Source organism: Amblyomma maculatum, chromosome 6 (genome assembly GCF_055883805.1).
Source record: "Amblyomma maculatum isolate TAMU_Amacu chromosome 6, ASM5588380v1, whole genome shotgun sequence".
Taxonomy (NCBI): Eukaryota; Metazoa; Arthropoda; class Arachnida; order Ixodida; family Ixodidae; genus Amblyomma; species Amblyomma maculatum.
In genome coordinates, this window is record NC_139349.1 from 68,439,260 (window position 1) to 68,467,129 (window position 27,870).

Genomic DNA, 27,870 nt, shown 5'->3' on the forward strand with positions numbered 1-27,870 from the left:
GCTTTACATAGTGACACATATACAAGCGCACGAGAAAAAAAAAATAAAAACCTGATTATCAATTTGGATACATGGTGAGGAACACCTCGGACTGCTTAGAAACAGCGGCTAAGCGCGTCCGCATTCCCATTTAGCTTCCCTTTTTTGTATCTTATTTCAAAATTGTACTGCTGTAAAATCAAGCTCCACCTAAGAAGGCGACTGTTCTTCGATGTCGCAGTTTGCAGCCAAGCCAGGGGACAATGGTCCGTCTCTACGGTGAATTTGGCCCCTCCAAGATAGCACTGCAATTTTTGAATGGCCCATACAATGCAAGCGCACTCTTTCTCTGACGCGCAATAGGCCCTCTCTCTAGAACTCAGTTTTCTGCTCAGGTAGAGCACGGGGTGCTCATTACCGTCGTCATCTCTCTGGCAGAGAACAGCACCTAACCCTCGATCACTGGCATCACACTGGACCGTGAATTCTCGGTCATAGTCTGGAGCTCGCAATACCGGACGGCTAATCAGCACAGCCTTCAGGTTTACGAAGGAGGCTTCCTTTTGTTCGTCCCAGACTACATTTGTCGGTTCTGTCTTGCGGAGAGCGTCGGTCAGAGGGCTAGCCAAAGATGAATAGTGAGGGATGTAGTGGTTGTAGTATCCCGTCAGCCCTAAGAATGCCCGAATTTCCGTCTTCGTGCTCGGCCGCGGTAGTCTGCTACCGCAGAAATCTTAATCTCGCTGGGTTTCCTGAAACCTTGACCTACATTGTGACCCAAGTAGTCCACGGTCGCCCTTGCCAGGCAACATTTCTCGGCCTTTACGGTTAGTCCAGCTTGACGCAAAAGGCTCAGTACAGCTCTTAGATGTACCATATGGTCCGCCCATGAGTCGGAAAAAACCGCAATGTCGTCCAAATAAGGCACCGCGAATGTTTCACACCCCTTTAAAACCCTATCCATGAGTCGGGAAAAACAAAATGGAGCATTTTTGAGCCCGAAACTCATCATTGTTGGCTGGTGGCTGCCCGTCGGAGTGGCGAAAGCCGCGTATCTGCTGGCGCTTTCAGTGAGCGGTACTTGCCAGTATCCTCGAGTAAGGTCCAGCGTAGTCACATATGCCGCTCTACTGACCTGTTCTACTCTCTCCTCAATATTCGGAATAGGATACACTTTATCCCTGGTGAGAGAATTTAGCTTTCGGTAGTCTACCACAGGCCTAGGGTCTTTACCTGGAGCTTCTACTAAGATCATAGGCGAAGCATAATCGCTTTCCGAGTGTTTTATTACTCCCAATTCCAGCATGCGAGTTACTTCCCTATCCAGAATTTCTCTTTGCCTTGGAGAGAATCGGTAGCACCTTGATCGCACTGGCAAGTCTGAAGTCAGCTCAATATCGTGCTCAGTCAAATCAGTCCGGCCTGGCCTGTCCACGAAACAGGCCTCAAACTCTGTTATTATTTCGCCCAGATCGGACAGCTGGGATTTCTTTAGTTCTCCTCTCTGCTCTGTCTTTTTGAGAAGCTCCTGAGCGTTGCTTCCTTTTCCGCTGAGGCAAATCAAGTTATCCCCAATCTCCTCAGGAAGGTTTAACGTTAGATTTACCATGGTTTCCCTCTGCTCATAAGGCTTCATAAGATTGCAATGATAAATGCGCCCTGCTTTACGCCTATCGGGGATTTTCACTGCGTAGTTAGTGTCAGAAAGCTCTGCAACGACTTTAGCAGGTCCTTCCCACTGTACTTCGAGCTTATTCTTGGAATCATTGGCTTGCTCCATAGCTAAGTCCTCTCGGGTTCCACTTAGAAGTCTCGTGAGATTACTAGACACCGGCGGCAAGAGGTTACTCTCTAGAACGTCCTCATTCCGTGTCTTATCAAGCTCACTTTCTAGTTGACTTATCTGAGATGCCTCGCTCTCAAAGTTTTCTGACCCGCTATTTTCCGCCTCGACCACGGTTTTAACTGCCGTTTCCTCCGCTGTGGATTTTTCTGGAATGAGCAGTGTAGCTAGTTCTCGCGCCTTTGAACGTGTTAACTCTTGCACAACTCTGTCTCCGAAAAGGATGCCCCTCTTTCGCAGTAGTATGTCCGATTTGTTGGAAAACAAATACGGATAGCTTTTAGGAAGCTTTCCTGAAACGGCAGCCTCGGTTGTTAACTCGCCGAAAGGGCACTCGATGACCACGTTCGCGATTGGCAAGCACACACTCTGTTCCTCCACTACCTGGCGGATCCACGCACACTGTCCTGTATAGTCGGAAGGCGACACATACGCCGGATGGACAACATCCATCGTTGCGGCCGAATCGCGCAGTACCTTGCAAGGCTTCCCGTTGACTACTAGGTCATGCAGGTAGGGTTCTAAAAGCTGCATATTTTCATCGCAGTCCCTGACATACGAGAAAGCAATCTTTTCTTTCCGGCAGTTGACGGCAATGTGACCCTGCTCATTACACCTAAAGCATGTGAGCGGCTTCCTAGCCTCAAGCTTATTCTTTGTGTTCTGCGCGTTGGTCACTTCCCCACTTTTCTCACTGCCGTCCTTTCTAGGGCGTTTGCCTGAAAAAGCCTTCCTTTCTTCGTTTGCAAATCTAGTAAAGTGCCTTTTCTGACGGTTATTCACACTGAACTTGGGATTGCGGGGCCTATCCACTGCTGGGTTGCTGAATTGTCGGCGCGAAGCATACTCCTCAATAAGTTCGGCAGCTTCAGTTGCCGACTTAATTTCGCCTCGGTCCTGTAACCAATTTCTTTCTTTTTCTGGGAGGCAGTTATAAAACTGCTCCAAAAGAATTCGCTCGACTACAGCGTCCCTATCACTGTAGGAATCAGTGCTCTTTAGCCACTCGCCCAAATTAACTCTTAAATTGTACAGGAATTCAGGGTAACTCTCGTCCCTGGACTTAGTAGCTTTCCGAAAACGTTGTCTGAACGCCTCGGCGCTAAGCCTATACTTTCTCAGAAGGCAAGCTTTGACCTTCTCGTAGTTGTCCGCGTCCTCCTTGCTTAGCCGCGCGACAACCTCCGCTGCCTCGCAGGGCAGAACCGTCAATAATCTCTGAGACCACGTGTCTCGCTGGAAGGACAGTTTTTCGCAGGTTCGCTCAAAGTTAGCCAAATACAGACCGATATCCCCTGATATCACATATGGCTGCATGTACTTTGACATCTTGAAATCTGCCTCCTTGTTGAGAAGAGGTACCGCTAGCTGGGGACAATTGCCCGACCTCTTGCTCAACTCTAGTTCTAATTTCCGGAGCTCAATTTCTTGGTCCAGCTTTTTTTCTTCTCTTTCACGCTTCTTTTCCTCTTTTTCCCACTCACGTTCGCGCTCCTTTTCCTCTTTTTACCGCTCCTTTTCCTCTTTTTCCCGCTCTTTCTGCTGTCTGAGCTGCTCCTTTTTTTGACCGATGAGGTTCCATGCTTCACTGAGCTCCTCATCATCGGTTCCCAGATCAGTGATTGCCTTTATAATCAAGGGTTTTCGTGCCAAACCACTTGTATCAATTCCCAATTCCTCACACAACAGCAACATGTCCGGTTTCTGCAGCTTTTGTAGGTCCATGATCGCTCCGAGTGTCGGCTACTTCCAAAACAACTGTGCAAACTACCAAACCTAAAGGCGTTTCCACACTCTCTTTACCAGTTCTAAAATCTAACCCTGTTCTAGAACCTGGTCCACATCAGAAGAAAAGCCAAGCACTCACCCACACATGCGATCGATGTTCCGAGCTGCTTTCTTGTTGGCCGATTGTTGCTCCTGCTTGTTGCTTGAGATGCCACCTCCGATCACAAGATGTTGTGGCTTGTAGATTCTGATCCACCTCGAATCACCAGATGTTGTAGCTTGTAGATCCAGATCCCACCTCCAGTCATCAGATGTTGTGGCTTGTAGATTCAGATCCCACCGCTGGTCACCAGTTGTCGTGACGCTGGGGCTACGTCGACCCGGCCTTCACTTGGTAGCGTGCAGAGACTCGGGGTTGAAGTAGGATTGAATCTTCGAAGTTGGTGAAATATGTACAAGCAGGTTTAATGGCACTTTGAGAAACTTATTTACAAGATTATTTACACGAAAAAGAAGGGTACATCAGCAAAATGGCAAGCGTTAAGAGTTCATAGCGAGAAGCGACTGGATGAGCCGTTTACCCAGGGCCCAGAGCGACATTTCGTGCTCTGCAGCGTCCTTAAAACCCCCCTATGTCCAGCCCCTCTCTGAAGATGCTGACCAACCAAATCGAGGGCACGCCCCTCAGGTATCGGCATCCAATCGAACACATCACTGCACTGATGGTCTGAAGCACTGACTGGTCCGACATTAATTCGTTGGGCGTGATCACTTGTTGGCGGGAAAAGCTTGGGAACGGCGAGGAGAGGAGGTACATTTCTATTCTTCAGCCAAGAAACCACAGGCTGGTTCTGACAAGTGGGTTTACTTCTCAGAAACCCAAGTGCACGTGGGCGCCGCATCCGCTCCCAGCATTGTCCGTTTTCGACAATTGCAAATCTTTCCTGCATTCCTGGGAAATCACTTAATGGCTGTATGCGTCATGCTCCTTTCTTGTCCTGCACGTCAGCGGACATGTCACTCTGTCGTCTCCTTTGGAAAGTAGGCATTCCTCACTGGACGATAGGGCTTCTCGACTGGAAGGGTGAACAAAAGAAAGAAAGCACTTCCTGCATTTCCCGCAGGGGGACGTTTCTTTGTGTTTTTCCAGACGTTCTCTTGACAGGGTCAATTTGGCATTTGCAGGTTGTCCACAAAGCAAAACAGGCTTACAAAACAGGATTCCTGGAAACAGGCTCACTTTGAGCCATTGGACCATCACCACCTATTCACAATACTTTTCCATGCCCACAGGCGAACAATAGAGCGCGCAAATGCGGATGCACGGTCGTAACACTTGTTCCTTTTTTTTTTTTTTTACGTGTGCGTATTTCGCATTAAGTAAGATGAATATAATATCAGGAAACCAACTTGCCCACCAACTAACTCACCAAGGCGCAGGCTGCGACAGCTGTGACAGGCGTTATAAGCGGTTATGCGCCGACAAGGCAATATGAAGTCATTAGCTTATGTATACGCCCCCAGATGCCGCCACTGACGGCGAGGATTTATAGAAAGAAACGAAAGGTCACATCACTGATTTGAAAACATCAAGGCATGCAGAGGAGAAATTGCAAAATGTCGTAATTTATTAGAAACAGCCACGAAACACGGAAGCAATTTTCTTTAAGTTAACTAACAACTGCCATCAGCGAGATATGTATACGTAAAACGAAACGATAGTCGCTGACAGCGTTTCTCGCATAACTTAACTCTAATGTTGTGACCTTGTCACATGCAGCGAACGTTATAAGCGTTGAGCAACCGTGTCCCTAAAACACGGACAGATTCTATTTCATTTTTAAGTATTTCGCCATAATTCAGTCTTACGGAAGCATTCCTTCCGCATTTTCAACACCTGCTACAGAAAATGACATGTGCGAAGCAAATCCCGCCGCTGAAATCAGCACCATATGGCGGCAGAAAGCAGGGCAGACTCGAGGACTGTCAGTTCACCTACCCTGCAGGCATGGTCACTTCCCGTTGCGACCCAAATATACACCTTGCACTGTTATTTGTTGTTTTAAATTTCACCCTGCGTTAAACCTCCCACTTTAACGTTCTTGCTTTCTGACTTCTCAATGTATTTTCGTCCACGCTACTTTTGTAGTTGAACGGTTATTGCCCCCTTACTGAAGCACGTCCTCGAGCCCTGTACGCTATTTTGGGTAAATAAGTATGCATACCATAACTTTTTGTGCTCTGGCGTTGCGGTATGTGTGGAAATACTACTACTACCGATTAGGGAGCTGAGTTGAACTGCGTGCTTCTAATTGCTACGCCATTTACGCAAGCGCAGTAACAGTTCACAGCACGAAAGGGCATTTACATTTCGCCTCAGCTAGAAAGCGGACGCGGTCGCCTGAGAGCCGAAGCAGCGGCGGCCTTGCACCTTCCCATTCTTCCGCCACGGCCACACTGTATACAGCAACCAATGCGCTATTAATACGTTCTCAGGTCGTTAGCGGGGTGTTAGTGCGTCGCCCGAAGGAGACGAGGACGGTAAGCTTTTCTTTCTGCATTCATTTTATCATCTTCCATCGTCCGCTTACCTGCTCGGCTACCTAATTATCGTCCAAGACGACCGACCTCCATAGCCTACGACGCGGTCGCCGCAAATGAGCGCGGCTTTCCCCCTTTCTCACGGCCCTGAAGGCAATGGAAAAATCTACCGACTGGTTACTTGCGTGGCTTCGTGAGAATGGAGACTTGCCGCCGCATTCTGGACTTTTCGACGGGCTCTTGTTTTAACTGTCCCCGTTTTCAAAACCGACATGTCGGCCTCCACTGAGATTGAAAGGAGGGGAAAACAATGAAACCCATAAAGTCAAAAACGTAAGGAAAGCCGTGTTAGACCACGAAGCGCCCGTTCTCTGCGTGTAACCTTTTGAACACGTCTTATAAGAACCAGAAGGAAATGCTGAGGTGCTGAATTCATTAACGGCTTACTCAAGGGTTAGGCTTTGGCACAAAGCCCGTTTTTGCAATAGGGTAGCATACTGAATATGCGCTTTCACGTTCAGCTAATCCGTAATCCCCAAACCGATATGGCCACTGTGTTCTAATACTCGGTATTTATACTACCAATGCCAAAAAGTGACATCACAGTAGATGTTAATTGGCAAAACTGGATCTCTTTCTCAGGTGTCGATAAATGCGAATGCTATAGGTTAGTGTCTGGTTGAAAAATTGGCGAGTCCAGAATTCAACTAGCTCGGCGACAGAAGTCTAGCCGCAGAGATCGCGAACGCAAACGAGTTCCGCTCCGCTCCGCATGAGTCTCCGCTCAGGGTGGATATGGGCTTCTTCAACTTAGGAGACAAAAATATGGCACTTGAATGTTTGACCACACCTTCAACATATTGGTTTTGTAATCAGACACAGGTCCAGAACAATTCGTACGGGGCCCAGTGAAGATCACTAGCTCAAGAAGCTGGGCTGCTTTATATATTATCTCGTAATTTGTATTTACGAGCGTCCTATGCAAATTTCGGGATGCTTCGTCACGATACGATAGAATAACTTTTTTTTTTTCAAATCTTTATTATATAACTAATGAAAGTCGGCCATGAATTACGCTCATTTATTTAGCTCTCGACGATTTTAACCTATGTAGTACATAGCAGATAGCATTCACTGTCACTGCAGCTTCATGGCAAACGGAGCAGGCAGCAAATACTTGTACTACGACCGGCAGTAACACGTTGTGTGCACTCTGGAAATCGATAAGGATTACTCGACTCGGCCAGAATGCGACTCGTCGACACATTCCTTTTCTTTTCGTGACTTTTCTCCGCACGTTGTGGCGCTCGCGGAATTTATTGCGCCGTACCAGCTGCACTGCCTTGTAACGGCCAGCTGCGGCGCGCAGTAGACATAACATGCCGATGTGCACGGCATGAAGCAACAGGCCGCCACTTTCCGGCAGACCAAGCAGCTTACGTTGAGGGGAAAACCTCGCAGCGAGCAGTTTTCCAAACGGAAACGTGTGCATACACAACCCGGCTGCCTAATCACTTTTTGACCGCTTGTTTGGAAACACCTGCACGCGGTGCGCACCTTTAGAGGTCGGCTAGTCGGTATCGTTCTGTGCGGCATCGCCCCGAGGCGCGTGACCGTAATCGCGGAACTCACCCCCGTCTTGCAATGTCAACAAAACCCGTACGGACCCTCGGCGGCGCCGCTCGCAGCGTACGCGATGCGATCACAAGACCGAAAGCGAAACGCCATCATAAAAGGAGAAGCGAGGAGGGCATATTTCGACGGCGCCGGGCTGTCGCGTCGAAGGGCGCGTGCCACGTTGCGCTGTCTCGCCGCCAGGAGCGTGGCAGCATCCTTCTCCTCTCTATCTTTTCATGACGTTCTGTGCTCTGCAGCCAATGGCGAGCGGGCGTCAGAATGGCGCCTTGGCCATCTGCCGAGCGAGACCGGACGCGGCGCAGTTTGCGTCCGAGCACGTGACCTGACGCTCCTAGGGGAAGTGATCAGAGCGCGCCTCCACACACCCCTCATTCATTCTCGGACAGTCGCCTGGTTCGCTTCAAGCAACTCGTGTCTTAACACTCAGCAGCCATGGCTTTTATGATGCCCGTTGTGAAGAACGACTACATGATCTACCAGCAGAACAGCGGCAGCTCCAAGTCCCGACGCAGCTCGTCCTGCAGTATGAGTAGCCGTGCGTCCCGAGGTCCGGCTTCTGGCCAAACCAGCTTGTCCTGCTCGCCCGGTAGCGACGTCGAGGAGAGGTTACGTGCCGTCGAGTCCGAGCGAGGCACCCGGAGAGTCTCCCGCTGCTCGGAAGCGCCCGTGGCCCCGAGGTCGGCCTCGCAGTCGTCCCTGTACAAAAAGTTCCACAGCAGGGTCGTCGACAAACTGCGGAAGACGCTGCGCTCCAAAGACGACTCCGTCGTGAGCACCGAAGACACATCGGTCGTGCCGAAGAACGGCCTGGCGTCATCGTGATGTTGGCTTTACCTTCTTAGTCGTTCCACTGCACCATAGACTTGTGACTGTCTCGCTGCGTCCGTTAGCACCTTTCGTTACGCGCGAACATTCTCTTTTGTGGGACCATCGCCTGGTGCTCGCGCGGCACCACGTTCCTTTGGTACATAGCGCCGTGTACATACGTAGCGCTTCGGATTTATCATGCCCTGCGGCGCAGGTAAGGGAGCATGTGAACGCCCCTGTCGTTTATGCTCGCCCGTGACTGTAACCTAGCGGTGCTTGCCTGCTGCTTCCCAGCATTTCTGTGTGCCGCATTCGACCGGTCCAGCGCTGGCTGACACCGCCGCGCCAGTTGTGCTGCTGCTCATTTCCGCGGGCCTTATGTAACGAACGCCGAATGCATTTGTATATATATTATGTGTGTATTGTATATCGCGATGATCTGATAATGTGCTGACCACCAACTGCACAGAAGGCAAAGTTTCAATAAACGGCGCGGCAGATCTCAGGCCCTTAACTGGGCGGGTCTGCCGGCCTTAACCGAGCACTCGACGCAGCCTCTCACTCACTTAAAATCGTATTCCGCGCTCTGGGATGCGACTTTGCATGCCGCGTGCGCAATGTTTCTCTTCCAGATATCTTCAGCTGCCAGGATAGGCCGCACCCCGGTAATCTTATCTCCAGCGGATGGGAAGGCCGCGGGAGCGGCCCGGGGCGAATGAATGACACGGTGGCGTCGGCCGGAGGAAGCGGTGCAACGCCACTCCGTTTGCCGCGTCGCGCGGAGTGGAAAATTCCCGGCGCTTGGCGCCTTGCATCCCATTGGTCGACGGGCGCCGCACCCCCGCCGCGGCCTGCTGGATTGTGACGGCGAAGCGGAAAAAGAAACGCAAGAGCAGCGTCTTTCCTCCGCGTCAAACTGGTGTTAGAAGAAAGCGCTGCTCTCTCCCTCCGACTCGTTTCTCCCTTCCCTCGCCTCCCGCTCTTCGATCCGTTCTCTCCACGCGATTTGAAATGCGTGGCTGCACCGTAAAGGGGTCAATATTTTTTTTCGTTCTCCACCCATCCCTCCCCGAGCTTGTCTGCGTCGCAGCTCCACGCTGAAGATGCAATGCAGCAGCCACGCCTTGCGTCGCTATTAAAAGTTTTATAATGGTCATTCATGTCCGATGGCAGAGCTGAAGTGGCGCGACCCGTTACTTTCCCCACGCTTGTCCAGTCCCCTTACCATCCATCCTTGGGTACTAAGTAGAAACTCCTTGCATGGGTGAACTTCGGGATGACGAGCTGCATGCAAACCACATGATAGGGGACGCGTTTTAAAGGGGTCATCCCTCTATCGCGTATGCTTGATATACAGTTTATCAGGATGTATGACTGCGCTCTCCTTTTCGTTGACTTTCGTTGTAAGCGATACAAGCAATGGTAGCATAACCCAAGTTGTTGCTCCGAATGTACTTGATCCGGAAGTCAAACTCTCGAGGGGTCCCTGTGTTTATGAGAGGTGGATAACTTAAAGGAAACTAGAAGCCTTGGGCAGCCTCTCTCGACTTTCTGTTCTGAAGGGCTGGTTTGGTGCTGAAGGTTAATAAGAGTGCCTACTCTTTCTGCAGGCCATCGCTGGATCAGGCGCTCAAGTGCAGTGTCTTGATAAAGCCTACTACTATTAGGAGGTATCTATTTGCTGAACCGATTAGCCGTACTAGACGAAATTTGCTGTATGTCCGGGATGCGTGATGTAAAATTAAAACAGCGGAAACAACACGAGGCGGCACTGACAACTAACATTTATATAAAACATATCTATATTTGCGATGTCAAGGCTACTATGCTTGTTGCCCGAAAGCAACACATTTGGCTCAAGCCAGCCATTATTTTTATGGCCGTATTCTCACGTTTTTTTCGCCAGCTTATAATTTAGGTACTGCTAGGGTAACGAGAGTTACGGTAGCCATGTCATGGCCAGAAATATTATTGCATAAGCAATACTACTCCAGGTTTCAGCCCGTCGCGTAAACCCGGCCGGTAGCCACGTTTGACCTTTAGAGCGACCGCATGATGGGGCCCCTCTTCAAGCCGTCGGGTAAACCTGATCGGTATCTAACGCCGCGCCACAGAAGAATAAGAACAACAGAAAGAGAACTATACGTCTGCTTTGCTTACGCAACCTACCGAGTTTAACGAAAGCTAAACCCCAGCTAATTATTTTTTTCCGGGATTGCTGCGAGAGGCGCTTTGGTCTTGGTGACGGTTCATCTAAGTGTCAATCACGTATCACCCGCATTCGAGATCCTTACGCTAATCTCCTGCTCTCCGCAACTTATGAAAATACTGATGAATTCGGCTCCACGGTGGAGATTTCTAACTATTGAAACCCGGTTCAGATATTCTGCAAAATGGCGGCTCTGAGAAAGATCCTTCGTCGTGACACGAGCTCAGCAAACTGCCTATGTTAAAGAGACAGGTTGGTAAAAATCGCGCAACGTTTTCAACCTGATGTAGTTGCTGCTGGAGTCCACTTTTTTCCGGTGAAAATAATATCCGCCGCGTGACTCTTTCTGCAGATAAGGAGCAGAACGTTGCATATATTCCCTCTGTTAGCGAAACAAATTCACCTCGATGATCTCAGTCCTGAAACACGGCCGGAAACTAGTTCTCTGAAATTCATGAGCAGCAGGAAAGTACTTGCCCCACTCCGAACTATAGTAACATTTAAGTCACCGAGCTTATATTGTGCACATTATATATATATATATATATATATATATATATATATATATATATATATATATATACCCTTATGATTGCAAGTGATGATGAAAAAAATGCAACAGGAACGGCGAGAGACTTCTTTTGGGAAGGGACACACAGCATCGTTTTTTATTGAACAAAATGTTTGATTTTTTGGAGCTCGGGATTCCTTGAATACGTACATGCCTGTAACATGAAAGTCACTGCTCGAAATGGACCCAGGTTCCTTCAGTTTCTATGTTATAGACGGGGTAGTTATCAGTTTTGACGGAAAACATGTGGTGCAGTGAATCACCTCCAATAGTGTTTTAGAAGTGCTGCAATTGGCGTGAATAAACTCCATTTGATTTACGTAGTCCATATCCAGAGAAAATATTACGGAAATTTATTGCGTACAGGCTCATTCTAGCACTGACCTGTGCCACCTTGACATCGTGTTGATTATAGCCCTGTTTACAGAGCCCGACGCTTGCGGGCCTAGTACGTTGGTCCGCACCGGGTATCACGTTTACTCAGTTGGACCAAGTCACGCTTGTATGAAACCGTTTCTGTTGGGACAAGATCGAGGCTGCACCTATATCGTAAAGCAAAAAAAGAAACGTTGGCTGAGGCATTATGCATCGCTCCGTTGGCCAGACGTAGGAGGAAACTAAATCTGCTTTTTGATTTGTTACTACGAAGTACAGAGAAGAGGCATAAAAATTCATGTTATAATTTCTGCTAGTATAGTCATCGTTTGGTATATGTAACAAGAAAACGCCTTCTCTCTGGACTGTTGCAAACCGTTCCGCTTCCACCGTGTTGACGTCATGCGCACACAACAGCCCAGCGAGCAATATGGCGACGCCTAGGAGGCCCTCGTTGCAAAGGTCTTCGAGTCGGACTGTGTCAGTACAACTATAGAGGGTTATAGTTGACTCGGCACGACGGGTCAGCGCCTACTTTCTGGTTTCCCTAGAGCTGCTCAACACGGGACCCGGGAAAAGTTCTATAGCCGGACACAACTTCAACAGCGGATTGTGTTTTGCCACGTAGGAATTCTGTATAGTTCTCACTGGCGAGGGAAGTTGTGTCCGGCAATAAAACTTTTCCCGGGTCTCGTGTCGTGCAGCTCTAGGCCAACCAGAAAGGAGGCGCTGACCCGTCGTGCCGAGTCAACTATAACCCTCTATAGTTGTGCTGACACAGTCCGACTCGAAAACCTTTGCAACGATGGCCCCCTAGGCGTCGCCATATTGCTCGCTGGGCTGTTGTGTACGCCTGACGTCAACACGGTGGAAGCGGCAGCGAATCCGGTGTGCAACAGTCCAGAGAGGAGGCGTTCTGGCATCCTCCTCGCCTGATGCAAATACATGCAGTTTTCGACCAGGCAGGTCTACCCATAAGCTTGCGCACAAGGGGTTGGGGAGGCGCTCCCCCGCTAATCCTCTAAAGGGGGGCGCCAAGTCTGCCCTATATATCTTTACTTTACCGGACTAATACGGTCGTGTTTTATTGTGCAGGGTTATGGCCATGCGGATTTTTGGACGATACTGATGGCCGCGGGCCCGTGATGTTGCGCTCTAAGAACTGTTTGCTTCATTTTCGCTTCTGCATCCATGGCGATGCTTGTTTCTTTTAAGCGCGTAGCTGGCGCCAACTAATTGTTTGCGCTAAGGGCACTGTCAGCACAGCACTCATACTAATTAGCGAGGTTTAGAATAGGGGTCTTATCGGTAAGGGGGATAGCAGGGAGCGAGAGCGCATGGAGAATGAAAGTCGCACCTCTCTCCCTCTCAGCGCAGCATTCCGCGCGTGCTCATTTACCGCCTCGCAATTGCCCTATCCCCCTAACCGTAGGGGTCCCCCCATTCTAACACTCGCTCACTAAATGGCGCCAGGCCACTACGAATACTAGCTCTAGAGAGTACGTCACTGGGTCAGTATTTGTTTTTGCACGTGGTCAACAGCTACGGCCAGAACCGATGTATAGATATGCTGCACATGGATGAGAGAAAGATCCGTAAAGAAGGCTGCTGATCGAGATGCAGACAAATACGAACTTGACGACGTGCAGGACGACTAATTCCGAGATGCAGACAAATACGAACTTGACGACGTGCAGAACGACTAATTCCTGCATAAGGAATCTAGGGAAAGGAAACGCAGCCCACAGCTCATCACACCTGCCAAATTTTCTGCTCAAAAAGCGGTATACCATGCCGCTGAGCAAGCATTCTGTAGCCGACTTTCAGCACTCATGGGGATTATAGTTACTCCTGTCGTTTACCCGGGAGTTGCATTGAAACTTTGCTCCTATGGGTCGACTCAACCCGACATCGTCGGTCTTATGCAAACTCACTGCACTACGGAGCTCTCCACTCTACATGTCAACACTTAGTACACATATTTACTCGCGAGGTGCTTTGCCCTCAGCCTAGATCTTCCGTGTAACCATAGTGGGCAGAAGGCGTTCGCCCACTGTTAAACAGCGTGATACACTGCGCAAAAGAGTCGATATTCTATTGCGCCGGCTTCTTTATTTCATCGACGTCAGAACACAACCGTATACGCAAATGCATTGCCCATATGCACTTTTTTTTTTTTTTCCCCGGAATGCCCTAGAAAACTGCCACATGAAGTTCCAATTTCAGCACTATACTGAAGAAAGGTTATTACTTTCGGAGTTGGGAGGGGAATCAGGAAGCGGTTATGTAATTCGCTGTAACATAGTATGGCCACAGCCGAAGCAGCACAGGCGTGTAATTGCATACAAACTGTTGGAGGTGATCATATTGTCCCCTGCAACCGGATTTCATTCGACTGACTGCCGGTGACAAAGGTTCAACAAACATCGAGCTCTTTGGCGACGAAAGTCCCCAATGCAGCTGTGGTTGACATTCGGCTTGCGGCGCGGTGCAACTTTCGCTTTGCACAACAATGCAGCAGCTGCGCCGCAGCCCGCTCTCGTGTTATTGCGGAGGCTCGCGAGAGTGCGTGGCACTGACCTTTAGGTGAGACCAAACGGGGATGTCAACTATACTATTTTTCTTCTCTGATTGCGTCCTTGGCGTTTGCCCAATGGCGCGAATGTGGAACGGCCTTTTCAGCGAAGAAATGTCGGCCTGCTTGCGTGGATGGAACTCCTGGATGAGTAACAGTGGTGTGCAGAAGCGCTTACGAGAGTAAATGCCCTTCGGACTTGCTTGCTGAAAGGAGTCGGAGAAGGAATTGAGTTAGATTCCGAAAATACATTTCTCAAAGTTCTTCAAGAGATGTGGAGCGTGTATGCTAGCTCAGTTGTTTAAAGAGTATATAAAACTTTGAGTAACAGTGAAATCGCACGCAGCAAACTTTATAAAGATTTCGCGTAGTGTGGGTTATATTTACTTCAGATTTCTATGACAACAGGAGGGGTACTCTACTATATAGGGCAAATAGCGGGTCCTCCAGTCTGATAGCTTTATTGGCAGTAAAATTTAGTGAGACTGGTTCACTTCTGAGTGAATCGCTCGTGCATAAAAGCATGTAAATGTGAAAAAAAGATTAGAGGTTACTTATTGTGTGCCAGAGCCCTTCCTGCCTTTCCAGAACGACCAGGGAATTCTCGAGCTCAAAGGCTTTCAGTTTTTGGTATATATAGATAGTAAGAAATACTATGATATGAGTGACACGTTTCGACTGTGGCAATTATGCTGTCTTTCAACCTCAGCATCTATCCAGTTTTATCCGCAGCTCATCACGACCACAATTTTCCACCGGGTGGCGCAGCGCTTTCAGCACATAATGATGTTCGTAAAATACTCATCTGCAGCGTTAAGTATTCGGTGATCGCAACAAGTTCTCAAGGTCGTGAATTGCTGCCAAGGGAATATTCTTACTGGTGAGGCGTGCCAGAACATTGTCAGATGTTATATCACGGTTCTCTCAACAGCTGCGCGCTTTTTAATCTCTCTCAGAGATACACGAGTGAGAAATGCGCACTCAAATAAAACCAATTCACTCTGTTCTTGCCGCTTTTCAATTACTCCAGTACGTCACATTATTAAAGACAACAAAACGACGCAGGGAACTGTGGTGTCTTATGCATAAGGCACTTAAGTCGTTTAAAGGGCGGTTAAGGTACAGTAAAAACAACCATGCACCGGAAGAAGCACGCTGCACGTGCAAAGCAGTTGTAGATACATGATAACAGCCGGTCATTGCCTGTCACGTCCATGTCTGTAACTCACGCGATATGCCAAGACCATGCGGCTACCATGGTCAGTGCATGTGAACAAAACCCGAGTGGTCGAAATTAACCCGGAGCTTTTTACCAGGACGTCTCTCGTAGCCTATATGTCGGTTTTGGCAGATTAAACTCCTTATACAAAAGGTATTGAATTTCAGTGTTCCCGCATATGCGCAAGCTTCAGTGGTCAGGACGGAAATACAATGTGCAGCACTTATGTGATTAAGCAAAAAGTCCACCATGAAAATGTGAAACATCAAGCATAAAGAAATTCACTGATCCCAGCTTGGCCACTTCTGTGTAGTTTTCGTTAAGAAACACTATAGTCATTTCCAGAAACTAAAGCAGTATTGTGGAATCGGCCTTCTTTTGAAGTACTTGTCCCGCTGAGGTATTACGCAGACGGCATTTTTCTCACTCATGCCGAAAAGGGAACAGCGAAGGCCGGTGACCTGGGAGATTCAATCGGGTACAATATACACCACTGCTCTCGTAGTTGAAAAGCGACCCAGAACTGTGCAAAACTCTAAAAATCTGCCTATCGAAAATTTCTCGCGAACTCTTTTCAAGTGCCCGCATTATCTCTGCGTGGGTGTTGCGTAAGGCTGCTTCTATCCTCTTCTCTGTACCATGCCTGTATAGAACGTCACGTATAGTGTTATGCCTATTCCGTTGACATGGTCGAAAAGAAAAAGAAAAAGCATGCTTTTGTCAAGAGAAGAAAGAACACTGCGCTCTGTGGCGCCGGTTTGTGGTTAATAGTACGTGACCGTTTATGCCTGGAACCCCCACGTCCTAGCTATTGACCGTGCCGAATAGTGCCATTCACAAGTCACTCCGATTCTCTTTCTAAGCCAATACAGAATCAATGAAGCTGCGCTATATAGGTTCACAGAAATGAGGGCTCACAGGTCATCTTACACAACGCCCCCGAAGCCCTTGAAAGTCTGGTTGAGAACACGCTTTATCCAAGCTCGAAAACTGGTCTTGCTCAACGTACACATAATGAGTCCTTCACGCGCTTCCTTTAAAGCTTTCTAGATAGAGCATATGCCTCTGAAAGCTGACGAAATTTCTTAGGAAAATCTTTAATTCTCGCAATTCAGAAGAATATTGAGACTTATAATCGACCGTCTTGAAAGAAGTATCGCATATATGATGGGGTCCGCCATATATATGACTCTAATAATAGAAATAAATGAACTGCAGCCCCAGGAAAAAAAAAAATACAGAACTAGGCTTAAGTTTGCTAAGAGCGGAAATGGCTGACTGAGGCTGATAAAACTTTATTCACAATAAGTGGGAAGAATAGGGGAAGTCAGCTAGCGTGCCGCAAGCCATGCAGACTTTTGGCAACGCTGGCCCATTCGACGGCCTTGAACTGAATGTCAGGGTCATCGCTGGATGGTGGATTTAGATGATAATGATGATAGCAGCGATAGCGATGATGATGACAGTAGGGGTGAGAATGACAATGCAGTTAGTAAAAACGGTCCTGCAAAGTGGTTTTCGCCATTTCCGCTTGTCCCAAGCGTCTTTAGAGGGATCAGGCAAGAGTTCTGAGCTTTGCACGCCCAGATCATATGCTCGAAGTTGTCTTTATCATAAATAAAGACAACTTCGAGCATATGATTTGGGCGTGCAAAGCCCATAAGCCTCAGAACGTTTGCCTGATCCCTCTAAAGAAGCTTGGGACAAGCGGAAATGGCGAAAACCACTTCGCAGGAACGTTTTTACTAACTGCATTGTCATTCTCATCCCTACTGTTATCATCATTGCTATCGCTGCTATCATCATCAACTAAATCCACCATCATTCCCATCGCGCTACCATTATTATCATTATCACTGACTGCATCGTCGTTGCTATCGCTGCTATTATCCGCACGCTAGACAAGGTAAAACACGATCGATTCCCCACACACACACACAAAAAAAAAGAAAAAAATAAAGAAAGAAAGAAAAGAAAACAGCATGGCTGAGCGGCTTGCGTGCTCGGTTGGGGATCGGAGGGGTAGTGGTTCGATTTCCGGCTGAGGCGCATTGTCAAAAGCTTTCTCTCATATAGCAGAAGATACGACATTTTCCTGTTCCTATGATCATGCTCTGACATAATTCTCCTGCTCCTATGATCATGATCTGACATAATTTTCCTGCTCCTATGATCATGCTCTGACATAATTCTCCTGCTCCTATGATCATGCTCTGACATAATTTTCCTGCTCCTATGATCATGCTCTGACATAATTCTCCTGCTCCTATGATCATGCTCTGACATGATTCTCCAGAGCAATGCCCGGCCGGACGCGTCATCGATAGGAGGCGCGCCACGCAACAAGAGAGGTCCCATTGCGCCAGGTGCCAGTGGGATATGGAGAAATGCATATCACTCTCGCTGCAACCCGCTCTGGTAAGTCGCGGTGAAGCTTTTCGAGCTCGCGATCTCGTCTCGTCACCTCGTACGCCGTGGCTACCGATCGATTCTCCGACTACGGAACTGCAAAGCTGTGAGAGAACAATTCTGCCACAGACTGCCTTTTAAATTAGGAATGCTTTCACGATTGCTTAAACATTGATTCTATTTAGTATTTTGTTCACCGCATTTTGTGTGTAACTCTTCGCTCCTGCTTACTTTAATTTAAATATCTGTTTTGAAATAATTTATAGCCTTTTTCTGCAATTGTATTTGTTCGTGTTTGGGATTCTCTTCTGAAATTTACCGAGTCTCCTTAATTTGTCGTTGCAGCTTTTGTAGCGTTCTGGTTATAATACAATGTCATTTTACCTACTCGATATAAATATGTATTTATTTGCAGCAAAAGGGCCTCTTGTGAACTAATTCCTCAGTCACACACCGACACGCATGCTTCGTGGGTTAATTGACCGGCCTAACATTTAAGTGTGTCCGCAAACCTCAGTAAACGTAAAGGGGATCCCGTGCCTCTGTCTAGCGTTATGGCAGAGCTTCGTGAACACACTTTTTTTTAACTGTCAGTTCCTGCGAACATTTCCTGCGGACACTTCCGCAACCCATGAGCCCATAAAAAGTCTTTCGCCTTAATACCTGTGGAGCTTACACTTCCACATAAAGACAGAAGAAAAAGTTATCTTTAGTGCCCCTTTAAGTACACGGAAAGCACCGCCTAGGTGGGAACGCGTACATTTCAATACCATATACAGCCGCGAGCAAAAGTGATATACAACACTCAGCCGGTGGCGGAGTTCGAGAAAACTGCATCCCAACTTTATCTAGCAACAGCTATCTAAGATCGATACAATAGTGGTGGTGCCCCATTTTATCCACATGCATGTGCCGATGCCGCTGTCCCTGCCGCTGTCGCTAGATGGCATTTCGATGCAGGTTTCTGAGTGTTGCATATACCACTTTTGCTCACAACTCTACACTAAGTCATCAGAGCTTTCGTCCACAAGCTAACTCTATGTTTGTGCAAAATAATCGGTGCTGTGAAAAAACACTAAGTGATGAGGTGTTACATGCATTTTAGTTTGCCTTTGGCAGTGCTATTTCGATTTTAATAAATGTAAGCAAGCAAAGGCGTCTGTAGAATTTTGAAGCTTCAGTCTGATGGAGCCCCAAGGCCTGAGCAGAGCAGCAGAAAAGCGGTAAGCTCTTTAATTCAGCACTTCGTTGTTCAACGTTAGCCGTCCGGCTTCTATATGGTGAAGCAAAAGATTTAAAACATGTAAGTGATTCATAATAATTATCTACCGAACATCCAAGTTTTGGAGGCTCGAATGTTATCGTTATGAATAAAGGCTGCGCCCAATCCTGGTCGTTGCAAGAAATCGATACGGAAAATGGCAATGCCGAGTGACAGGCGGATACGTGACGGCTTGTTTACCCACCAGTCGTCATACCTCGCAGTGTGCACATACCACGCCGGGGTCTGGGAAACACAGCACTAACTGGCAATGTTGTTTAGTTTTTGCCGTGTTTAGGACGTAACAGGGACCCGTGTATTTTTGCGCGTGCGCTCTTGTGATTTAAATGAAAAAAAAGAAAAGTTTCAGACGCAAATCGCGCTCCATGCCGGTCTAAGCAGGTCAACAACGAGTGTCGTCACGTGGAGTGCACGTGGTGGAAAAGCCATTAAATAACACTAAGGCCATTAATAACCTTTCCCAGGCTGTTCAAATTCATATATAGTCTTCTGCATATTAATATTTAGGCCTACCTTTCTGCTTACCCTGTCTAGATCATTAACAATTCGTTGTAAATGGTCCCCTGAGTTACATAACAAGGTAATCATCATCCAAATCGCAGATTACTGACATTTTCCCCCTCGACCCTGATGCCTAACTGCTCATATTTCGTGTCTTTAATGTGCCTTTTAAGCAAGCTGTAGAAAGCATGGGGATATCGTGTCTCCTTGTCTAATACCCTTCTTAATTGGAATTTTATCACTTTCAGTATGCAGAACTATGTTTGCTGTGCAGCCACTATAGATATCTTCCAGTACTTTCACATTTAGATCAACTACACACTGATCTCGCAATGCTTAACTGCGAATAGCAACTCACCGACGCCCAGTCATAGCAGTTGCGACCGACCTGACACTTGAGAGCTAAGGAAATCTGAATTATATTGACGCGTAGCAATTGAGGCAAAGGACAACGAGAAAGTAGCGTGCATTGGAGAAAAATGATAAAATGAAAGGATCGAATAGCAGGAAGTTTAAGCAGGCAATGGCCGATTGGCTACCTTTGCGTGAAGGATTTGGGGAGCGAGCGAAAGAGGAAGCCAAAAAAGTTTCAGTTCATGCAATGTTGCGTGTCTATGGCGCCCTTTGTAAAAGTAAGGGACGCCCACAGTCAGACCATAGTCTGGCGTTCAGTGCATAAAAAGAACTCGAATTAATGATATCCCAGCGCAATGAAATAGGTGGAAATTGACTAAAGCATGACATGTACCAAGGATTACAGGCTCCCTGATTTCTCTGTTTTTAGGGAGTATTCCAAGGGAAGGCAGAACGGGACCCGGCGTGCAAAAAGTTGGGTGGCCGCGACTACTACAGCAAAGGCCAACAGTGCCGATAAATGAACACATTTTCCAGCATACGGCTGCGAATGACAGATGATGGCGCATGACAGGTGATGGTGATAACCGGGGACAGACAACTCCTCCTAAAACTGCTTACGTGAGAAAAAAAATAAAATAAACGTGGTTCTGAATCAGAAGAGCTGCCAGAGCTGGACGTTTAACATGCAGGGGCAGCCGTTCGGCGCCTTCTTGGTGAGCGGGGCAAAGCGCCAATGACGCATTCCACGCCACCAGCGACCACCTGTCGGTGCGAGACGAACAGACTCGTTTTCGTTACGCAAGGAAGGGTGGCGTGCGACCGTGCCCGCTTCATACAGGCGCCGAAAAGATAACAATAGTATAATAGGGCAGCGCCAAACGTTCCGGGCTGCCACGGTCGACCTCATTCCTGCGTTTGCGAAAGGTTGCTCTAAATTCTCCCTCGTCATCCGAGCCCGCTGCGGCGACGGGAGAGGTGGCGGGCGAGTCTAAAAATACTGGGCTGGGCCCGATAGAGGCGCAGTTCTGTGCAAGCCAGAAGCTTAAACGGAAAGCATGCGTTCTCGCTCAGGGAGGACAGAAACGGGCGAGAGAAACCGCAGATGCTGGCGGACGCCGCATCCACATTCCTCCGGCGTCCTGAAAAAAAAAAAAAAAAAAAAAAAAAAAAAAAAAAAAAAAAAAAAACCCGCATGGATGATTAGAAAGCGAAAAGGCTTGCAATAAGAGCAAGGAGAGAGAACGGACAAGCCTCCCAGAGAGGGAGTGGAAACGAGGGCGGCGGCGACGGCGTTGCAACAGCGTCGGCGCCGCATCGTCATCACGATCAATGAACTGAATGACGTCATCAGTAGCCGTCGCCATGGAGACGGTTCTTGCTTGATCGCCTGGCGGCTACCAGCGGCGGCCGCGCTCTCGAAAATACAGACGACCTTTCTCTCTCGCTACGGTCCTCACCACGTCCTCCTCTTCAAGCCCGGCGTAACCGGCTGCGACCGATGTAAACACCACCTCCGTGCGCCGACGGCCTTGCCGACCTAGTGAGAACTGTGCGCCGTCGGCGATTACATCCTTCTCGCCCGGGGGCCTAGTGCTTGCAAACATCACAAAGGAGGAAGGGGCGAATACGAACCAGGAAAGCCTTTATGTGTCACAGAGAGTTTCCGGTTGCACACCTGTCGCGACAGGTAGAGAGAGGCACAGTGGTATGTGTTCGACTCATTGAGGGTTCCTATTCATCTAAAGTAAGGACTTATATTTTTTAGATAAAGTGCAGTGCGTTGTATCTCAAGGTGACTTTGCCCAGCTCTCTGCATTACACAGGAATGAAAGTGTTAAGGAAGTCAACAAACCACACGTAATCGGTGTCCAGCCCTAGTTTACTAACCCAGCGTCCAAAGAATGCAAATCGGCCCCTCAGAACCTAAACACCTAAATACTTTTCAGTCGGTGTGTTCCCTGCTGCCAGTTTAGGAAAGGGCCAAGTTGATAAAGATGGGAGAGGTCTTATTCCTACTGCAATCAGGCTGATAATGATAATGATGAAAATATTTAATGTTTAACATCAGTAAAAAACGAAAAAAAAAAAAACGCGGTGCCTGTCACCACGGTTCGTAACACGTTCGCGTTTCCCTTTCAGTGTAAAGGGATACAAAAATGTTGACGATTGTGACGGAGTTGGAGCAGCGCTTTGTCGCTGTGTTTGCTTTCCTTTTATGCTCAAGCATTCAAACTGGCAACAAAACAACATGTATATAGCGTCACAAAAGGAATAGTCACACATGGTTCACGCCTCCGCCTTCGGGCTTACTATCCATCCTTTCAACATCATCCTAACGAAGGCGTCAATCAAGGGAACGATAACTCATTAGTAGCCACCTCATCGCAGAAATACTATTGCACATAAAGATGCTTCGTCAGAGGTATCGCATTTCAGGGCACGTATGAGTACACCCCTAATGGGAGGAGACTGCAATTAAAAAACAGTTATTCACTGGAATTTACCAGTCGGTATTGATACGGCTGCATCTTCGCTTAAATACAATTTCGCAATTGTTCAAGAAGAATTTGTCCTGGTGCAGGTCTCTAACCAGGGATTACTGCCAGTGTTGCTAATGATGAAAGTCAGCAATTTCTTGATTAAGTGAAGTACTCTCCGCTTTAGGGTATAAAACTATGAATCCATTTTACTAACGGAGGCATTAGTAAAACATCATGACCCGCACCTTTCTTCGCGAGAGGTCTGTGCGGCCATCACGTGACATGGAGGCCAGACTACACGCTTTTCGGAAACAGATCCCGTACAGCGCTTGGTCGCACCCTCTCTCCCCCCGTCTGGCGCGTAGTGGCCGCACAAGAGGCGCGACCCACTTCCTGGGCGTCTGGGAATGCAGACAGCAGTGAATGCGGAAGAGACGTGCCGTCGCCTCAGCAGCGTCCTTATGACCAGGCCAAAACGGAACGGACGTTACTGCCAGGCGGCGCCATATACCGCGACCTGTGGCCTCCAAGTAATGCGACCTGCGGCCACCGTGCGATGTAAATGCCAAGAAAGCACACAGGTGTCCTCCTTTCGCAGACTAATCATTTGCTCTTGGAATAAGGTTAGGCGTATATCATGGGTTATAGCTATATGAGTAGAAGCCGAACCTGAAGCCAAGTGCATCGTATACTGCAGCTCATCAGCGTGGTAATTGAGAGAGGGTTAGAAGCAAGACGCGACGTCACAGTAAGAAAAGGAACGGGTGGGCTAAGTGCTTGTCTTACGTGTCTCTCATGCTTGCGCTCTTCTGCGCTTTCAAGAAATCAGATGTTCTTGACCCTACGGACATCGGTCCAGAAAGGTCTGCACAGCCTCGCCCTATCAATAGGCGCGCCGCGTCTGCTCCGTGCCGACCAACGAGCTGTAAAGTCACATACCTAATGCTCACGTGATCAGGAGTAGGCTTTAAATGCACGATATGGCATATACTACAAACTACCACACATGCACAGAGAGGTCTCTCATGAAAAATTCTTCCACGTTTCAATAAACGTGCAGCAAGGTATGAGTAAAACATCTTCCGAGCCTCTAAAGCAACTTCGATAGCAACTTCGCTCAATCGTCAATTTCACCGCGTTGAATGATGCATCATTGTGGTCTGGACAGTCTGAACAGTGAGACGGAAGCCGAGATTACCGGCAATTTTTCTGAACTTCCCTTTATATACGACATATGCATATAAGGTTCAACGTCCGAAACCAGGTAAGGCTCTTACGCTTACGAGATAGTCCGCAGTGAGGGGCTTTTTCCTCCGTCGAAAAGCCGTCGCAGCGGCTGGAATCGAACCCGCGTCCTAACAAAGATCAGCAGTCGAGCATTCTCACCACTCATCAACGCCACAGTGCTATATAAGAACCTATATACTAGAACTATATAACAGCTATATAAGAACCCGGCACGAAAAAGTAGTTGACGTCGCAGTGTTTTGTGAACATTTCCTTCCATAGCTTCGAACCTATAACACTTCCACGAGCATGGTACGCACTTCGGAGTCCTGTCTTGCGTAACGAAAAGCGCCATTTTCCTCTACTTGTCCCATAGATGAGGTTTTCGCTGATACGTGAGTTTAGCGAAGGCGTAAAAGTTGTCCTTCATAATTGTAGATTCACCTTTATAATCACTGACTGCTAAAATACACCCCTCCCCCCATGAAAAAAAAAGGAAAAGATTGTGTGTGTGTGTGTGTGTGTGTGTGTGTGTGTGTGTGTGTGTGTGTGTGTGTGTGTGTGTGTGTGTGTGTGTGTGTGTGTGTGTGTGTGTGTGTGTGTGTGTGTGTGTGTGTGTGTGTGTGTGTGTGTGTGTGTGTGTGTGTGTGTGTGTGTGTGTGTGTGTGTGTGTGTGTGTGTGTGTGTGTGTGTGTGTGTGTGTGTGTGTGTGTGTGTGTGTGTGTGTGTGTGTGTGTGTGTGTGTGTGTGTGTGTGTGTGTGTGTGTGTGTGTGTGTGTGTGTGTGTGTGTGTGTGTGTGTGTGTGTGTGTGTGTGTGTGTGTGTGTGTGTGTGTGTGTGTGTGTGTGTGTGTGTGTGTGTGTGTGTGTGTGTGTGTATGAAAAACTCACTGTCTGAAAGAAAACAAAAACAAAAGAAAAACCTACAGGTCGAAACTGTACGAAATATATATATATATATATATATATATATATATATATATATATATATATATATATATATATATATATATATATATATATATATATATATATATATATATATATTGACACCCAGGGAGTTTTCCAGCCACTCGAAAATCTATGCCATTAATACGGAAGACTGTTTTTCTCAACGACAACATATAAGGTACTCGGCTTTGGAGAGATGTGCGCATAGGCGATAATGTGGATTGCGGCCCGGTCCGGAAAGGGTGAAGAGGGATAGAGTTACGATGTTCCCCCTACGCGGATCTATGAACGACATTGCGTTTATATTCGAAAACAGTGCTGCGTAAGCACAAAATGAACGTTTTTGAGCAGTGTATGCAAACTTTTAAACGCTGCGAATATTTCGCGACATGTCATTTCAACTCGCCAAAGAGCAACGTTAATTGCGATGTAAACGCCTCAGACTTTGTTTTTGTCTTCTTGCCCTAGTGAAAAACCCCTATGAGTCACAATAACAGCTCATAAAAATTTTCATACTCAACTCGTACTAAACTCATACAGATCTCATATAATCTCAACTAAACGCATTCGTGATATGAGAAATATATGAGAATTAATGAGATTTGTATGAGTTTAGCATGAGAAATCTATATGAAGGTTATTGTGACTCATACGTTTTTTTTTTGTTTTTTTTTTCACTAGGGTGCTTACAGCGTTGAGTCAACGTTGCTAGTATGAGCCTCCTTGACTTCAATTTCTTGCACGCTCATGGGGTGCAAGCGATAAAAGGCAGTATTCCGCTTGGATGTTGAGTTAGTGTTGACTATCATGCGTCAGTGATATCTGTTGCCGTTCAGTACAGACAAAATCTAAACCAGAAGACTCGTACTGGCATTTATGTGCTTATTAGCGGTCCTCACAAGACGGCCTAACGAATCTCGTATAGATCCCCCAGTGTTCAACACTCTCAGCCGCTGTTCCTTTCTCCATTACAGTGAGAGAGACGTGTGCGGAAACGAAAACTTTAGAATTACGAAGCAAGGAGATATTTCAGTATCGACGAAGGGTGCACAATTAAAACGAAATGAACGAATAACACTTTGCTTGTCTATACATAACTATAACTGTACGTTGGGCATAATTTACCAAGAACAAACGGGAAGCCACCCGAACGAAGAAAGCGCCACAAGCGTTGCCATGCTGTCCCTTTCTATGTGTCCACCTTAATTTTGATGATCTTTTATTCAAGTTTACAATAGCCGCAGTGCTACAGGAAACTTATTAACAGAGGCACAAAGTTTAAAAACGTGAAAGGGTTTGCGACAAGGCAGCACTCTTCATGAGGTACATGAATAAAATAAAACACTGCTTAAATGAGCCTCTGCAGCAGTATATACCCCGGCCACAGCGTACTATAGCACCGACTACCGTTTAAATATAAAATATTTGTGACTACGTCCACCAGTCAGATCACATTCTCTTGGCTGGATCATGGACCAGAAAGTTGAGGGAGTTGAGGGAAGGGACGTTGGCCTTCAGAACTAATAAAGCACGACCTCAAAAAGGCGATGTGTAACTTCAATGAAGCAGTATCAACTTCATAGATGTACCATTATTTTAAATAAATGCTGACATCTAGGCATGAAGGCAGGGGCGGAGTTCAGGGTCGCCATCCCCTATGAGGGAACTCAGTGTTTCAAAGACGTTTTTATCATTGCCATCCTTTATACATGGGGTGATTTTAGTGCGATATCATATACGATCGTCAAAGCCGAGCAGCGACCTTGATGACCTGGCTCCTGACTGGCCTTCAAGACCGCGACGTCAGAGTCCATGTGCCCTGGTGCCGGTAATTTAAACAGTGCTTTCACACGGTATCACCAGACTAACGTAGTCAAACCCCTGTTCTACATCAGATAGAACCGGAGTGTTAGGTAATAAAGAGGATGTTACCCGGCGCGGCTTCAACACGCTGTATATATGGCCAGAAGAGCGAGTGTCCTGAGAGTGTACTTTTACTGTGTTTAGCTTTCTGCATGCTATGGTAACCAAAGAAGTATTTTGTAAACAACGGCATTACTCTTCAGAATTAATTGCGACGTTTTATCATTACTTCTTTGGAGAATTCGCTTGTAGTTACATTGAAGTGTATTTTAGGGCAGGAATTATAGTGCGTAATAAAATTTATTTTCAAGAGCAATCGTGCCACCTATGCTCCAAAAAGTGGTAAATTCAAGATGGTACCTGCCCATCACAACTTTATTTATTTTTTGCCTACACGAATGGACATGTAAACAAATTGGCAACATGTCAACAGCGTGAAGGACGAGCTGACGAGGAAGGCGCTGTCTTGTCCCATTCCTCGACCATGTCTTGCATGCTGAAGATTCAGTATGACAGCTTTCGCTTTGCGTCCCACGTTTTCGAATATAAATTGCGTTTTTTGTTTCGCTTACTCCCACCTTTACTGCATATAGCAGGGCTTGCGATATGACACAAAGCTCTCGTCGCGTATACTATAGCCTACGAAACGCAGCCCAGAAGTACGTGCGATTCCTGGGATTCTTCCATTCCATTATGCAGCGATACCGCATGCTCTCTGAATGCTCTGGCGTAACGGACAAAATGGATTGAACAGCGTTCGTTTTAGAACCGCTCAAAGAGAGCAACGTTAGCTCTTTCTTTTGAAAGGAGAACTTGACGGCGCATTTGTGTAACACTGGCTTCAGATCGTCTATCGAAATAATCTCCTCACTTTTAACAGCACAGTTTCATAGAACACACTTAGTATATGTCAGAGAGGTTATATCTACACTAGAAAGAATGCTTAGTACAAGCATGGAGGTGATGTAACAGTTCTAAAACTCTTTTTAGACGTTCCTTTTTCAACGAAAAATGCATCTCTTTTAGCAGGACCAGTGTGTGAGTGACATCCCCTTTTACGAAAGCAAGGCGAGTATCACGGAGGGCAAACACCTCTTGTAAAGCGGGCTACAATGCTCACATGAAGACTCTTATACATGCCTGTATAGTATTGAAGAAGAGGTTGAAAAGAGCCCTTCCTGTGAACGCATGACGCAATTCAAAGCCTAAAACCTCGGGTCGTTGAATCCATCTCAAAGCATTCGTTCTTCATTGTTCTACGGCTGAAAACTCAGAACAATGTCAGTATGCAGCACATTCTTTTACTAAGGACAACG

The 27,870-nt window shown here is 47.2% G+C and overlaps 1 protein-coding gene across 1 annotated transcript; it reads left to right on the forward strand.

Moving 5' to 3' along the window:
* Positions 1-8,014: 8,014 nt before the first annotated feature.
* On the forward strand, positions 8,015-9,078 carry LOC146185959 (uncharacterized). Its single transcript, XM_084606882.1, has one exon. It carries the CDS (start codon positions 8,162-8,164, stop codon positions 8,549-8,551), a length of 390 nt encoding a protein of 129 aa, XP_084463008.1. The 5' UTR covers positions 8,015-8,161; the 3' UTR covers positions 8,552-9,078.
* The last annotated feature ends 18,792 nt before the right edge of the window (positions 9,079-27,870 follow it).